The 14,856-nt window shown below is 43.6% G+C and overlaps 1 protein-coding gene across 1 annotated transcript in view; it reads left to right on the top strand.

Annotated features, from left to right (window-relative positions):
* The window catches only part of ISYNA1 (inositol-3-phosphate synthase 1), a 90,673-nt gene that overhangs the window by 35,053 nt on the left and 40,764 nt on the right, over window positions 1-14,856 (top strand). The window contains exons 4-6 of the mRNA XM_068233900.1: window positions 7,144-7,273; window positions 12,176-12,369; window positions 13,915-14,064. Coding sequence (XP_068090001.1) covers window positions 7,144-7,273; window positions 12,176-12,369; window positions 13,915-14,064 — 474 coding nt within the window. The remainder of the gene's footprint in view (window positions 1-7,143; window positions 7,274-12,175; window positions 12,370-13,914; window positions 14,065-14,856) is intronic.

Here is a 14,856-nt window from a genome sequence, read left to right as displayed (position 1 = left end):
GGGATTCTATTGATCCCGCCACTACTATCAAGGGGCGAGCAGCCCCAGGGCGTGGGGTCTAAGCAAGCACGGGTTTTCACCAGCGCACTCCACAAGGAATGATGGGCCGTCACCCCTAGTGGGTGACTGACTACTTTGCTGCCCTGTACTGCACCAGTGATGGGAAGAACAGAGAGGGTACCTGACAGGATAGGAGGGGTTTTGAGCAGACCGTTGAGCTATAGGGCCAGGACAGGCTTGCTGGGCAGGAAGGCCTAACCTATAGGAATCCCAGAATGGGTACAGACAGGAGGATACACCTGGGAAGGCAGCTGACTGCTGGACGCAGGGGGAATCCTGGGAGGGGAACAGCCAGGCTAATGGGAAACCCTGGAATACTGCTGTGACTGGAGGGAGTTCCCAGAGGGGAAGTAGCAGGCAGAGGAAACCTAGCAATGCTGCAGATGAGTGGAAAGTTCCTAGCAGAGGGACTGGCAGGCAGGGGGAATGCCCAGGATGGCTTCGGATGACTGGAGAGTTCCCAGGAGGGGAACTGGCAGGCTGGGGGAAATCCCGGGAGTTCAGCGGACAGGGAGGTGATAGGCACGGAACTAATGAGGAGATCCCTAGAAGGGATCAGCCAGGCAGGGATCAGGGATGGATAATGCTGACTGACAGGGATCCTGGATTAGGTATAATCAGGATTGCAGACATGCAGGCAATGTGTAGCAATAGGGAAAGCCACCAGGGGAAATCCAGGAGGGGATCCTGGGCCAAAGAGAATCCAAAAGGGGAACGACTTGGAAGGGAAGGGGGAACGGTGGTGGAAAGCTGTGGCTGTGACAGCATCCAAACAGTGAGAATGCAGGGTTTAAATTCCCTGCCCCTCCTGTAAATTTTTCTCCACACTATTAAAGTATTTTTTTTTAATCTACTGTCTGCATTCCTTTTGGACATATTTCACCTATTTTCGATTTTCAGTGTCCTTGTCCTTGGGACAGGAAGTGAGCAGAAGTTTCCCTAATCAAAACTTAAAAACCAGTATGTAAAGTATTCTTTACCAAAGAAAATAATGCAAATTCATTACCTCTTGATGCAGTGATATGTATAGTTAAGTACTGTATATGTCATCTTGTGTGCTTTATCAATATTTGTATTTTATGTGGCTATAAAGATTAAAGGTTAGACACTGAAGCGAAAAAAAAATTATGATGATATGATTTCTATGTGTAGTACAGCTAATAAATAAAACATTAAGATCAGATACATCAGTCTAATTGTTTCCAGTACAGGAAGAGTTAAGAAACTCCAGTTATCTCTATGCAAAAAAGCCATTGAGCTCCACGACTTTCAAAGTGGTGGAGAGGGCTGTCTTCTGACTTTTTTTATTATCTCAACTGTTAGGCTGCTTACACACCAAGACGTTACAGGCGCACGTTAGTGCGCCTGTAACGCTCCCCCAACGCACAGCAATGTAACACAAGTGGGCTGTTCACACAGCCCACGTTGCGTTACATGTAACGCTGCACGTTCGGTGCAAAGTGCAGCATGCTACGGCGTTGGAGCGGCTATAGCCGCGTTAGACTGTTTGCACATGCGCAGTGGGGGGCGGAGAGGAGGCGGGGAGAGCCAGCTACAGTAGCCGCGCACATGGCTACTTAATATTCACTGCACTGGCGGTAGCTGATTGGCCGGCGGGACCACGTGATGCGGAGTGTCTCGCTCCGCATCACGTGGTCCCGCTGGCCAATCAGCGCCACTCTGGGAGACATTATAGGAATCGAGCCGCCGAACGCGGCTCACTCTACCGTCGGCTTTTGCAGCACCATACGTTGTGTTAGGTGCACGTTATGCGACCTTAACGTGGCACCTAACACAACGTCTTGGTGTGCAAGAAGCCTTAGTGAACAATTTTCTTTTTCTCTCCCAGAGGAGAGGTCATTAGTTCAGACTGCTCTGAAAGAATCATTTTGAATGCTGAGGGTTGTGTAATCTGCGCATATTATAGAATGATGCAATGTTTAGAAAAAACACTATATACCTGAAAATAAAAATATGAGAATATTTTCTTTGCTGCTAATCTTCTAGCAATAGTGCACAACCAATTCATTATATCATATATTTATTTTAAGTTTTAATCACATTGGAGTGATCTGCTCTATTGCTCTTACTGACTGAAGAAAGTTATCACACCCATATATTTCTGTCATTCACTTCTTTACTTCCGATACATTTTCATCACTGATTACATAGTTACATAGTTACTTTGGTTGAAAAAAGACATACGTCCATCGAGTTCAACCAGTACAAAGTACAACTCCAGCCTGCTCCCTCACATATCCCTGTTGATCCAGAGGAAGGCGAAAAAACCCTTACAAGGTAAAAATTCCTTCCCGACTCCAGATGGCAATCAGATAAAATCCCTGGATCAACATCATTGGCATTACCTAGTAATTGTAGCCATGGATGTCATTCAACGCAAGGAAAGCATCTAAGCCCCCTTTAAATGCAGGTATAGAGTTTGCCATAACGACTTCCTGTGGCAATGCATTCCACATCTTAATCACTCTTACTGTAAAGAACCCTTTCCTAAATAAATGGCTAAAACGTTTTTCCTCCATGCGCAGATCATGTCCTCTAGTCCTTTGAGAAGGCCTAGGGACAAAAAGCTCATCCGCCAAGCTATTATATTGCCCTCTGATGTATTTATACATGTTAATTAGATCTCCTCTAAGGCGTCTTTTCTCTAGACTAAATAAACCCAGTTTATCTAACCTTTCTTGGTAAGTGAGACCTTCCATCCCACGTATCAATTTTGTTGCTCGTCTCTGCACCTGCTCTAAAACTGCAATATCTTTTTTGTAATGTGGTGCCCAGAACTGAATTCCATATTCCAGATGTGGCCTTACTAGAGAGTTAAACAGGGGCAATATTATGCTAGCATCTCGAGTTTTTATTTCCCTTTTAATGCATCCCAAAATTTTGTTAGCTTTAGCTGCAGCGGCTTGGCATTGAGTACGATTATTTAACTTGTTGTCGATGAGTACTCCTAAGTCCTTCTCCAAGTTTGATGTCCCCAACTGTATCCCATTTATTTTGTATGGTGTTAGACCATTGGTACGACCAAAATGCATGACTTTACATTTGTCAACATTGAATTTCATCTGCCATGTATGTGCCCATATAGCCATCCTATCCAGATCCTGTTGCAATATAACACTATCTTCCTTAGAGTTGATGATTCTGCACAATTTTGTATCATCTGCAAAAATAGCAACATTGCTCACTACTGTATCCACTAGGTCATTAATAAATAAATTGAAGAGCACTGGACCCAGTACAGACCCCTGTGGGACCCCACTGCTAACAGTCTCCCATTTTGAGTATGATCCATTGACCACAACTCTTTGTTTTCTGTCCATTAGCCAGTTCCCTATCCAAGCACACAGACTCTTCCCCAGTCCTTGCATCCTCATCTTTTGCACCAGACTTTTGTGGGGAACAGTGTCGAAGGCCTTAGCAAAGTCTAAGTATATCACATCTACAGCATTCCCAATATCCATATTAGCATTCACTACCTCATAAAAGCTGAGCATGTTAGTCAAACAGGACCTGTCTTTAGTAAACCCATGTTGATGCTGAGAAATAAGATTATTTTCTACTATGAAGTCATGTATAGTATCTCTTAGTAACCCCTCAAATAGTTTGCATACAACTGATGTTAAGCTTACAGGTCTATAATTTCCTGGATCTGATTTTTTGCCCTTCTTAAATAATGGGAAAACGTGGGCTGTACGCCAATCCACTGGGACTCTGCCAGTTGCAAGAGAGTCACAAAAGATAAGATAAAGGGGTTTATCTATAACTGAACTTAATTCCCTTAGGACCCGAGGATGCATGCCATCCGGGCCAGGTGCCTTGTCTATTTTTAATTTATTTAGTCTTGCCTTTACTTCTTCCTGCGTTAAGTATTTAATATTACAGTTAGAAGATTGAGACTCTTCCGCCTCTGTAATTTGCAACAGTGCTGTTTCCTTTGTAAAGACAGAAGCAAAGAAAGCATTTAATAACTCTGCCTTACCTTGGTCATCCACCATTGAGTTTCCACCTTCATCCTTTAGGAGTCCTATACAGTCAACCTTTCTTTTTTTAGAGTTGATGTACTTGTAAAACTTTTTTGGGTTAGATTTGATATCCCTAGCGATTTGATTTTCAGCTTCGATCTTTGCTAGCCTAATTTCTTTTTTACAATTTTTATTGCACTCCTTGTAATTGCTGAGTGCAGCCTCGGACCCCTCCTGTTTTAGGACCTTATAGGCATTCTTTTTCCTCTTCATTTTATCTCTAACCTTTCTATTCATCCATAGAGGCCTTTTTTTATTCCTAGACATTTTGTTTCCATATGGGATATACATACTACAATATTGATTGAGAATACGTTTAAAAGCTTGCCATTTCCCTTCAGTGTCCTCCCCTTGTAGTACATTATCCCAGTTCACCAAACTTAGTGCCTGCCTAATTTGATTGAACTTTGCTTTTCTAAAATTCATAGTTTTAGTGGTCCCGCTGCCCCGTGGCCTATCAGTCACCAGATCAAACGTTATCATGTTGTGATCACTATTTCCCAAATGTTCTTGAACCTGCACATTTGATACATTATCTGGTCTATTAGAAATGATCAGATCCAGTAACGCATTCCCCCTAGTTGGTTCCGTTACCATTTGAGTCAAGTAATTGTCCTGTAGTGCTGCCAGAAATCTGCTGCTTTTACCAGAATGGGTAGCCTCAATACCCCAGTCAATGTCTGGAAAGTTGAAGTCGCCCATAACTATGACCTCATTTTTACTTGCCGCTTTTTCAATTTGCTGTAGTAATTGCAGTTCTGCAGCTTCATTAATATGAGGTGGTCTGTAGCATACCCCAATAAGCAATTGGCAACTTTTATTTCCACCATGAATATTTACCCAAACGGACTCCACATCTTCGCAATCTTCCTCCATCTCATCGTTGAGGACAGCTGTAAAAGAATTCTTAACAAAGAGACAAACCCCTCCACCTTTTTTCCCTGTTCTATCCCTCCTGAACACATTGTATCCTTTTAAATTGGCTATCCAGTCATGACTTTCATCCATCCATGTCTCGGTTATTCCCACAATGTCATAGCCTTTGTCATTCAGAATGAACTCTAGTTCATCTATTTTATTTGCAAGGCTCCGAGCATTGGTTATCATGCACTTTATATTTTTACCACCACATTTACCAATTTTGTTTACCTGAAATGGGCTACTTGAAGTTTTACCAACCTCCTTAATCTTTACACTGTCCCCACCCCCCTCTCCTCCCCCCATAATGTTAGGCTCCCACTGTCTTTTTACCTTATCTTGTCTATATGTTGAGACTTTATCCTCCCGCCTCCCCCCAGATCCTAGTTTAAAATCTCCTCCAACCGTTTAGCCATCTTCTCCCCCAATGCAGCTGCACCCTCCCCATTAAGGTGCAGCCCGTCCCTGCTGTAGAACCTGTAGCCGACTGCAAAGTCTGCCCAGTTCTCCAGGAACCCAAACCCTTCCTTCCTACACCAATTTCTCAGCCACTTATTTAACTCCCTAAGCTCCCTCTGTCTCTCAGATGTAGCACGTGGCACTGGCAGTATTTCAGAGAACACCACCTTGGAGGTCCTTGCTTTAAGTTTATCTCCAAGTACCTGAAAATCATTTTTGAGGACCTTCCATCTCCCACTAACTTTGTCATTGGTGCCAATGTGTACCATGACAGCCGGGTCTTCCCCAGCCCCACCCAATAATCTGTCAATTCTTTCCGCTATATGCCGAACCCGAGCACCCGGGAGGCAACAGACTGTACGGCATTCACGGTTTCTTCGACAGATTACCCTGTCTGTGCGCCTAATAATTGAATCCCCTACCACCAGTACCTGTCTAGCCTTAGCTGCACTCCTATTCCCTTTCTCGTTACAGCAGTCTGCCCCTTGGTTGCTAAGGAGCACATCCTGCTGCAGCATTGCTACTCCAGAGTCGTCCTCACCAATATTACGCAAACAAGCATACTTATTAGTGAGGGACAACTCGGGACTAGCCTCCCTGCCACTTTTTCCCCTACCCCTTCTAACTGTGACCCAACTAGCGGCTACCTCTGCTTCTTGCTCCGGCTTTACTCCACCCACCTCATCTTCAAGGGTTCCATCAAGTGTCTGGATCGTGAGATCCAAGCTCATCTCCATGTTGTGTATGCGTCTCAGTGTTGCGAGATGCTTATTTAGCTCTGCGACTTCCGCCTCTAACCGAGCAACACGCACACATCCAGGGCAACAGTAAACACCCTCAATCCGCTGATCAAGGCATGCATACATGCTGCAGGATGTACACTGTACTGCATTGTCCAACATGATGACTATTGTGTGGGGAAAATTTATTTAAAGTAAACTATGGTGGTAAAAGATGAAACGGGAGAGTGAGTGACGTTCGGGAGTAAGTGTAGCTGGGGTGGAAGAGGGGGAGGGGTGGAGGAGGGGGAGTGAGTAAAGTTGGGGTGGGGGGGAGGAGGGGGAGGAGGGGAGGGGGAGTGAGTGAAGCTGGGGTGGAGTCCTCAAAACTTAAAGACTACACCACAACGTGTTAGCACATTCTAACCAATGCAAAAAAACCGCAATATTGGTTGAAGGTTTTTTTTTTTTTTTTTTTTTAGTCCTTACCTGTTTCCTCTCCCTTCTCTCTTTGTGCCTGTGTTCAACGCCTGTTTTTTAACGCCTATGCCACTTGTGTCGAAGCCACTTAGTGAGCAAGCCACAGACTGAGCAAGCTCAGTACTGAGACCTGAAGCTGTCCAAATACCTCGTGTTACAGCTAATCCCTCCCCCTAGCTGATTGACAGCCTGCTGCAAACAGAGAAAAAAAAATTGTACTTTTAAAACAAGCACTTGCTGTTAGATATCTGATGAATCGCTATGCACAAGCCCCAGATATCAAAGCAGCAACACACACACTTTACAAACAACAGCAATATAATATAATCAGAGCTCACAATCTCCCAGCAGTGAAGTGAAAGCAGCCCTCCACCAAGATACAGGTTATCATGTTTTACACAGGGTTAGTGAGTGCATAGCATTGCATAAATATCTTTACGTATTTATTACTTTTAACATTGCAGGTTGCCAACTATTATGGATCGTTGTTTCAGTCATCCACAGTCTGTTTGGGTACTGGACCTGACGGAGATGTATATATTCCTTTTCGTGATCTTATTCCTATGGTCCATCCAAATGATATTGTCTTTGATGGTAAGACTTGGTTAAATATTTGAATGCCAGTATTTTGCAGAGGAAATGACAGATTCTAACCAACCCATCTGAATGCCACACATTTTAAAATTTGAGTTGGTAATATACTCCATAAGGTTGAAGTACAACTACTGAATAGGCTTAAACTCTCTTACATAACATTCAATGAAAACGTGTTTTCTTACGCTTTGTTACCCATACAGTTTTCATGTTTGCTTTTGTGCACAAGTAGTATTGTCCGTTTACAAATTATGGTACATGTCCCCAAAGTACAGTTTATCTGCTCTGAAAGCTGCCATTGTAACTTATTGCATAGCTGCTGTATTTATATATTATAGTGTATCCATTGAGAATGTGTCTTATTTGTACACTTTCTGCTTGTGTTCAGCTAAAACACTGCCAGGAATGTTTACAAATAGTGGCAGATAAGGAAACTTTAAACAAGACAATCTAATCACCTCCTCAATTTTAGATTTAAGTTTCCCACTGAACAAGAGGTTTGTTTAAAGCCTCATCTACACTCGTAGATGAGGCTCCAATGTGCCTTATCAATCGAGCCGATGATGCGGCTTGATTGATAAGATCCGACAGGTCGGATCTTGCTACCGCCGATTCCCAGCGAGGGGACAATGGCAGGGAATCGAGCGGAAGATAAGCGGCGCGGGCATTGAATCCGGCGAGCGGGGACGCGGAAGAGGCGATCCGGCGGCTAATCGAGCTGCCGCATCGGAGCCTCATCTACGCATGTAGATGAGGCTTAAGGCCTAGTTCCCATGCTACGCCCTGCCATGCGCATTTCAGCAGCATGTATAGTGTGTAACATGCAAGAATGGGTGAAGTACATAAACTGCTCTTCAGCCGTTCTCATCATATGCGATGTGCAGCAGTGCGATGCGCTATTACGCTGCTGCATGCATTTTTCGGGAATCGTAGCACTGCCCCATTCACACGGCCATCTGCGCTTAATGATAGGAACGAGGACTAACTGAATGTTGTTCTGCTACTAATTTTATGGTTTGTGTTGTAAAGAATCTTAGAGCAAAAAAGAAATGCTAAGTTTCATACCACTTTAAGAAAATTGGATTAAATGAAGATATTCTGAATGTTAACCTTTGTTTAATTTTCTCTAATGAATAATAATTTAAATTTTTTTCAACTACTCAAACAGAACAAATTTGTATGTTTAGAGTCTGTGAGTGCACAGACATTTACATTTCTATACAGATTTTTGTATACAGACTGAGCTAAAGGTTTTTTTAAAGCTCATTCCCATTTAAAAAAAAATCTCTGCTGCATGTAACATTCTTTAACCTCACCTGGTGGTTCATTCCTGTCTGGATTTATGGGTCTAAAAGTTGTACTTCTTTTGCTGGCTGAGTTAATACATTTCTCTGTGCAGAGACAGTTAGTATAAAGGAGGCAGCCCCAGCATCCCTTTACATGTGCATTCTTTTTAAAACTGCTTCTCCTTGCGCTGAATCTGTTTAATAGTCTTCTAAACCATCTATTTAATTGCTGCAGCTTAGAAGAATTTCAAGAAATATTACACATGCAGGCTTTCTGATGTGAAATATATCTGAAAACCGGTACCCAAGGCGTTAAAAAACACAGCCTTGGTATTCCGGGATGCATTTTTTTTTGTTCTGTTCTCACTGCAGCTGCCTGGGAGGTCTGCCTCTCCATTAGCTTTGCTGTTTCCGCTGGCTTATCGCAATATCTAAACAGCCAGGTTTCTCCGCTCACATTCCGCCTGCTCTAATCTTTATGAATTAACCTTCAGTCACCTGTGTTGTGATAATCTCCGCACAAGGCGGTAATTTCCCGCGCTGCTCAGGAATTGTAGTTTTTCATGCGGAAACAGCTTTTTGTGAATGCACACTTTGCTAAATGGTCGGGAAAGTCAGCTGTATTGAGCATTACCGCATGCGGGAATGCTTTATGAATAGAGACCTTAGTCGGCAGGCAGAGAGTAGTCAAAATCTAGGTAGAGATCCGTGCAGGTGGCTAGTAGAGAATAGTCAAAATCCAGGCAGCGGACGGTGCAGGCGACAGGAAGAGAGTAGTCAAAATTCAGGCAGAGGTCGGTGCAGACAACAGGCAGAGAGTAAAAATCCAGGCAGAGGTCAGTGCAGGAGGCAGGCAGAGGTGGGTGCAGGCGGCAGGCAGAGAGTAGTCAAAATCCATGCAAAAATCAGTAACAGTCAGGCAGATCAGCAAAAGCACTTAGCTCAGAAGCAGTTGGGAACCAAATGGCTATATTGACATCCTGTACTTTCAAATGAGCTGATCTGCCATGGCAGTCATGTAACACGGGGAGAGATCAAATTACAACTTGTGATTAGAGACAAATGAGGAGGAATTAGACAGGCTAAACTCTCTACATACAGGGTGCATTTCTCTCTGTTTACCTTCTATGCTGAGGAAGAGATCGGGTCCATTTTGGCCACCGGGATCCAGGAAGCAGAGAAGAGATGGGAATCCCGGTGGCCGGCAATAGGAGCGTGGAGTCCTGCTGGACAGTGCCGATCGCACACGGGACCCAGCTACGGCTGCACAGCTGCAATTTTAGCTACCTTATTAGCTGCAATTTTTTTAGCTACCTTATTTGAGCTCAGGATTACCGCTCCTGGCTATTTTTCCTACCCCAAACTCAGCTCTGGGTTACCGCCAGGGAGGTTGAGCCTGTCATAACTGAGTCGGTAATAATCCGATGTAGCAATCGATCAAATGCATTTCACGGGTACTAGCCAGTTTTCTCAAGTCAATACACAGTGTCTTCTAACAATGTGCATAGAGTATGGGTGCCTCTGATCAGAGGTGCCCATATTTTATGCACACTTGAAACTTTATGTACCCTTGAAACGTGGTCTCTATCTGTGTTTTGAATAAAAGGTTTTCTAGTTGAACTGGTGTTCTGTCTTCTAGAGAGGTAAGAGAAAATTTTGCTTTTTTTTTTTTTTATGCCAATAGAAAACTATTTTTTTAATACTCTGGGTGCCTCCATCCCCACCAGTTTCCTAATCTGAAAAGGATTGAGTAGTGATTAGTTCTCTTCTGCTTTGCCTACTCTATCTCAGTTTGTATGAACGTCTATGTCCAGTCTCAATTGCAGTTCACGCATATTATAACACTAGCATTATGCAACTGACCACTGTGAATCCAGTCTTAAAGAGACACTGAAGCGAACAAATTTTGCCCATTTTACCTTATAATTCGCTTCAGTGTTCTCATGACAAGTAAACTGCCGCGTCCCCGCTGCAAAACGAGGGCTGCAGAGCCCTCAAATCCCTCTGCAAATATCTACGACCCACTTGGTCGTGGATTTTGCTGCTCCGAGAGGCAGAGCTATAAGCTGTAGCTCTGCCTCTCTTGCCGTCAATCGCCGCACGGATTGCCGCCTCTCCCCGCCCCTTTCTGTAAAGGAAGAGTGAGAGGGGCGGGGAGAGGTGGCGATCCGCCACGATTGACATCAGGAGGGGCATAGCTGAAGCTGAAAGCTCTGCCCCTTCCAAGAAATGCCGACTGGATTGTCCCCCGGGGATTTGGGGGCTCTGCAGCCCTCGTTTTGCGGCGGTTTACTTGTCGTGAGAGTACTGAAGCGAATTATAAGGTGAACTGGGCAAAATTAGTTTGCTTCAGTGCCTCTTTAAAGAGAGACTGAAGTGAATAAAAATTGCTATTTTTACCTCGTAGTTCGCTTCAGGAGTCTCAGAGGTAAACCTCTGCATCCCCGCGGCACAACGAGGTCTTTAGCGCCCCCCCCAAATCCCTGTGGAAAATCTGGGGAGCGCTTCCTAAAAGAGGCAGAGTTTTTTTCTGCTGTAGCTCTGACTCTACTGAAGTCAATCGCAGCGGATCTCCACCTCTCCCCGCCCCTCTTGGTCTTCCTTCATAGAGAGGGGCCGGGAGTGGTGGAGAGCCGCATGGCGATTGACGTCAGTAGAGGCAGAGCTACAGCTCAAAGCTCTGCCTCCCTGGGCAGCAAAATCCACGGCTTTGAAAGTCGTGGATGTTTGCCCTGGGATTTGGGGGGGGGGTTATAATCCCCTCGTTTTGCCGCGGGGATGCGGCAGTTTACCTCTACTGAGATTCCTGAAGCGAAGTACCAGGTAAAAATAGCAATTTCTATACGCTCCAGAGTCTCTTTAAAGTGAACCAGAGATGAAGCGCCCTCGTGTGTGTGTGTGTGTGTGTGTGTGTGTACACACACACACACACACACACACACACACACACACACACACACACACACACACACACACACACACACACACACACACACACACACACACACACACACACACACACACACACACACACACACACTCTCACTCGAGAAAACACGTACCCTGCTCTCTGTTTCATTCTTCACTACTTAGCCTGCTTGTTATCAGCCCAGATAAAATCCCCAACTGATCATTCAGTCTGGCTTTGCTCAGGAATCATTATAGCGGAGTCAGGAATCATTATAGCGGAGTCATTCTAGCAAAGCCAGAAGGGGGCGGGCTTGAAAAGACATCAGAGAAGACAGACTCTGTATAATAATTCCTGAGCAAAGCCAGAATGAATGCTCAGTCGGGGATTTTATCAGGGCTGATAACAAGAGCAAGCTGAGCAGTTAAGAGTGAAACAGAGAGCCAGGTAGGTGTTCTAATGTTCCCACTGATATATATGGTAAAATACATGGGGGTGCTTCGTCTCTGGTTCACTTTAAATGTATTATTCACTTAATATGCTTTTTGCTGGTTTTTGGTTTATTAAACTAGTTGATTGAAATGTATGCATGCCAGAAGTGGGAGGAAGGTATTTCTGGCCTATTTAACTTTGCAATAGGAAGAACATAAAAAATAACTTCACTGTTGTGATTATGATGCATTGTTAAGTTTCGTACCATTTTGTTAGGGTGGGATATCTCCTCTATGAACTTGGCGGATGCTACAAGAAGAGCAGAGGTTTTAGACTGGCAACTCCAGGAACAGCTTAGGCCCTTCATGGAGAAGATGAAGCCTAGACCTTCGATCTACATACCTGAATTTATTGCTGCTAATCAGGAGGATAGAGCTGACCATGTCATCCATGGAACTAAAGCAGAACAGGTATGTCTATAGGTGATCACTGAACAATACAAAACTGAATCCACATCTTTTGAATTGTAAGCTTTACCTCATGCTAATATACATTTGTTTTTCTTAATTAATATTGAACTGCTTTTTTCTTCATCTAGTGGTAGTATATGGGAAAAGGGGCACCAACAAATAGCATAGATGTACGCATACAGTTGTAAATGGCGCACCGTTCCGCCGATAAATGGATCATAAAACACTATCGTTTTAATGTATCAATATTAATGCATTTACATAAAAATGGTAAATTGCGTTTTAGATACATTTATCACACATCGGTGGAACTGTGCGCCATTTTATAAAAACCGCTATTAATCCTCTATAATAAAACCCCCTGTGTCACGCTGTTCCTGTAAAGCTGGGTCTGTGCTTTTCGCTACTGCGCATGCGCTTAAACACCCCCCCCCCCTGCGGCCTAACACCAGCCCCCTGCATTTTTTAACACTTATGGCGCTATTTAGCATTACAAGTGTAAGTCGCACTGCATGCACCATTTTTTTAACACTTATAACGCTAAATAGCGTTATATATTGTAAGTCAATACGGCGCCATATTTATACCCTCAGAGCTGTACACAATTTTTATCTGTCGCGGGATGTAGTCCAAGCTGTAGGGCTAGAAAATGAGGCTGCTTCTATCCTAGCTGACATACCCCATGTGACAATCCAGTACCGCGGTCCCGTCTAAATGACGTTAAAAAGACCGGATGCTGGATCACAGATGATAACGTGACAAAGCTCGCCAATTCCGTCTAATCTGCTACCATTATCATTCAGGAATTAGTCACATCCGATGGCTAGAAATACAGTGAGCAGACTAACGCTAAAGATTGGGAGCGTTGTAAACTAGGAGCAAGCGCTTCACACTTGGGCGCTTGGAGGAACCTCTGCTAAGGGATTCCTAAATACCTTTGCATGCAAAGGTTCCTCCAGCCATTTGGTGAAGGAGAAACATAGTTAATTTAAAATGTCGTCATTTTGGTATTTGCAATGAAGTGTACATTTGTGACTCAAATGACGCATTTGATATGACATGTTCGATATGACACATCGAAGGCGTCACACCCCACACTCCACTTTGGAAGCTTATTGAAGAGGTTGACCAACGAGACAATGAAAACCCTGTGTTGGAGACCATCATGCTAGTTCGCTTCCCCAACAATTAACTCCTATAGCACCATTTGGAGGGGACTATTACCACTCGTGCTTAGTGTGTCCCTTTTTTTTTCTTTTAGTTTCTCCTTTGCTAATACTATTAATAATCAAAACTGTGTTGAAACATTGATATTTCAAACAGCTTTAACTATATTAAACAGCTTAAGTTGAATAAAAGCATTTGTTATATTAAAAAATAACTTTCAGTCAAGGTGTGTTTTTTTTTTTTTTTTTTTATTATCAAAAATCTGTATTTGTTTCATAGATGCTGCTTCAGATTCACTGATACGACCATGTTTGCTGGCACCATGTCAGTCTACCAATATGGCTTCTGTTGAAAGAATTTATTTTGTCTCCTTTATAGGTTCAGAAAATTCGTGAAGATATTCAAGATTTCAAGAGAACGAGTGGAGTGGAAAAGGTTATTGTGTTGTGGACTGCAAACACAGAACGTTTCTGCGATGTTGTCAAGGGAGTAAATGACACTGCAGATAATTTGCTAAAAGCAATTGAGGTATGTGAAGTGCGTCTTGGTCAAAATCCCACTTAACAATTGACAAACATTGGCAAAATTCCTTGCACTGAATGCAGTAGGAAGATGAACAGTTCTACATTCTGCTGTGGTCTCCCTTCATGGAGTGCTTTATAAAACTGACTTTAATCCTGAGATTTGTTGGTGCACTGCATTTTAGTGCTGTAATTGCTCATATCTTTCTCTGTGCTGTACATTGTGTGTACATTGACACACCAGAGAGGGAGGTGGGTGCTACCACCAGAGGCTAGGCAGAGCTGCATTCCAACCCTGCCATGAATATTAAAATAACATGGTTTTCAGCTGGCTGCAGTAGGCAGAAAACCTTAAGGCTACTTTCCCACCAAGACGTTGCGTTTTAGAAGACGTTATGGTCGCATAACGTGCCCCTAAAGCAACGCATGGTGGTGTTGAAGTTGGACGTCAGATTGAGCTGCGTTATGCAGCTCTCAAAGCAGCCGCTCCAGGTTAGTGATAGGAAGTCTGGATCTTTTTAAGGATTCGGATCATTTGAATCGGATCATTGAAAAGATCCGGATCTTTGAACCAAATCATTTGAATCATTTTACTAGGGAAGCAGACTGGGTGAAATGACTAGCAGGACAGGACTTTCCCTGCACTGTACATTCTGTATGTTCCTGAACCGAATCTTTCATTGTGGAGATCTGGATGATTCGACTCCCCAAAAAAATCCGGATCAAATGAACGATTCGTTCATGATCCGGACAACACTACAGTCCCACCACGAGTCTCCACAGTGCAGTGAATATTAAT

This window comes from Hyperolius riggenbachi, chromosome 1 (genome assembly GCF_040937935.1).
Source record: "Hyperolius riggenbachi isolate aHypRig1 chromosome 1, aHypRig1.pri, whole genome shotgun sequence".
Classification (NCBI taxonomy): Eukaryota; Metazoa; Chordata; class Amphibia; order Anura; family Hyperoliidae; genus Hyperolius; species Hyperolius riggenbachi.
Note: the sequence above shows the minus strand (reverse complement) of the source record. Positions and strands in the feature narration are given on the sequence as shown.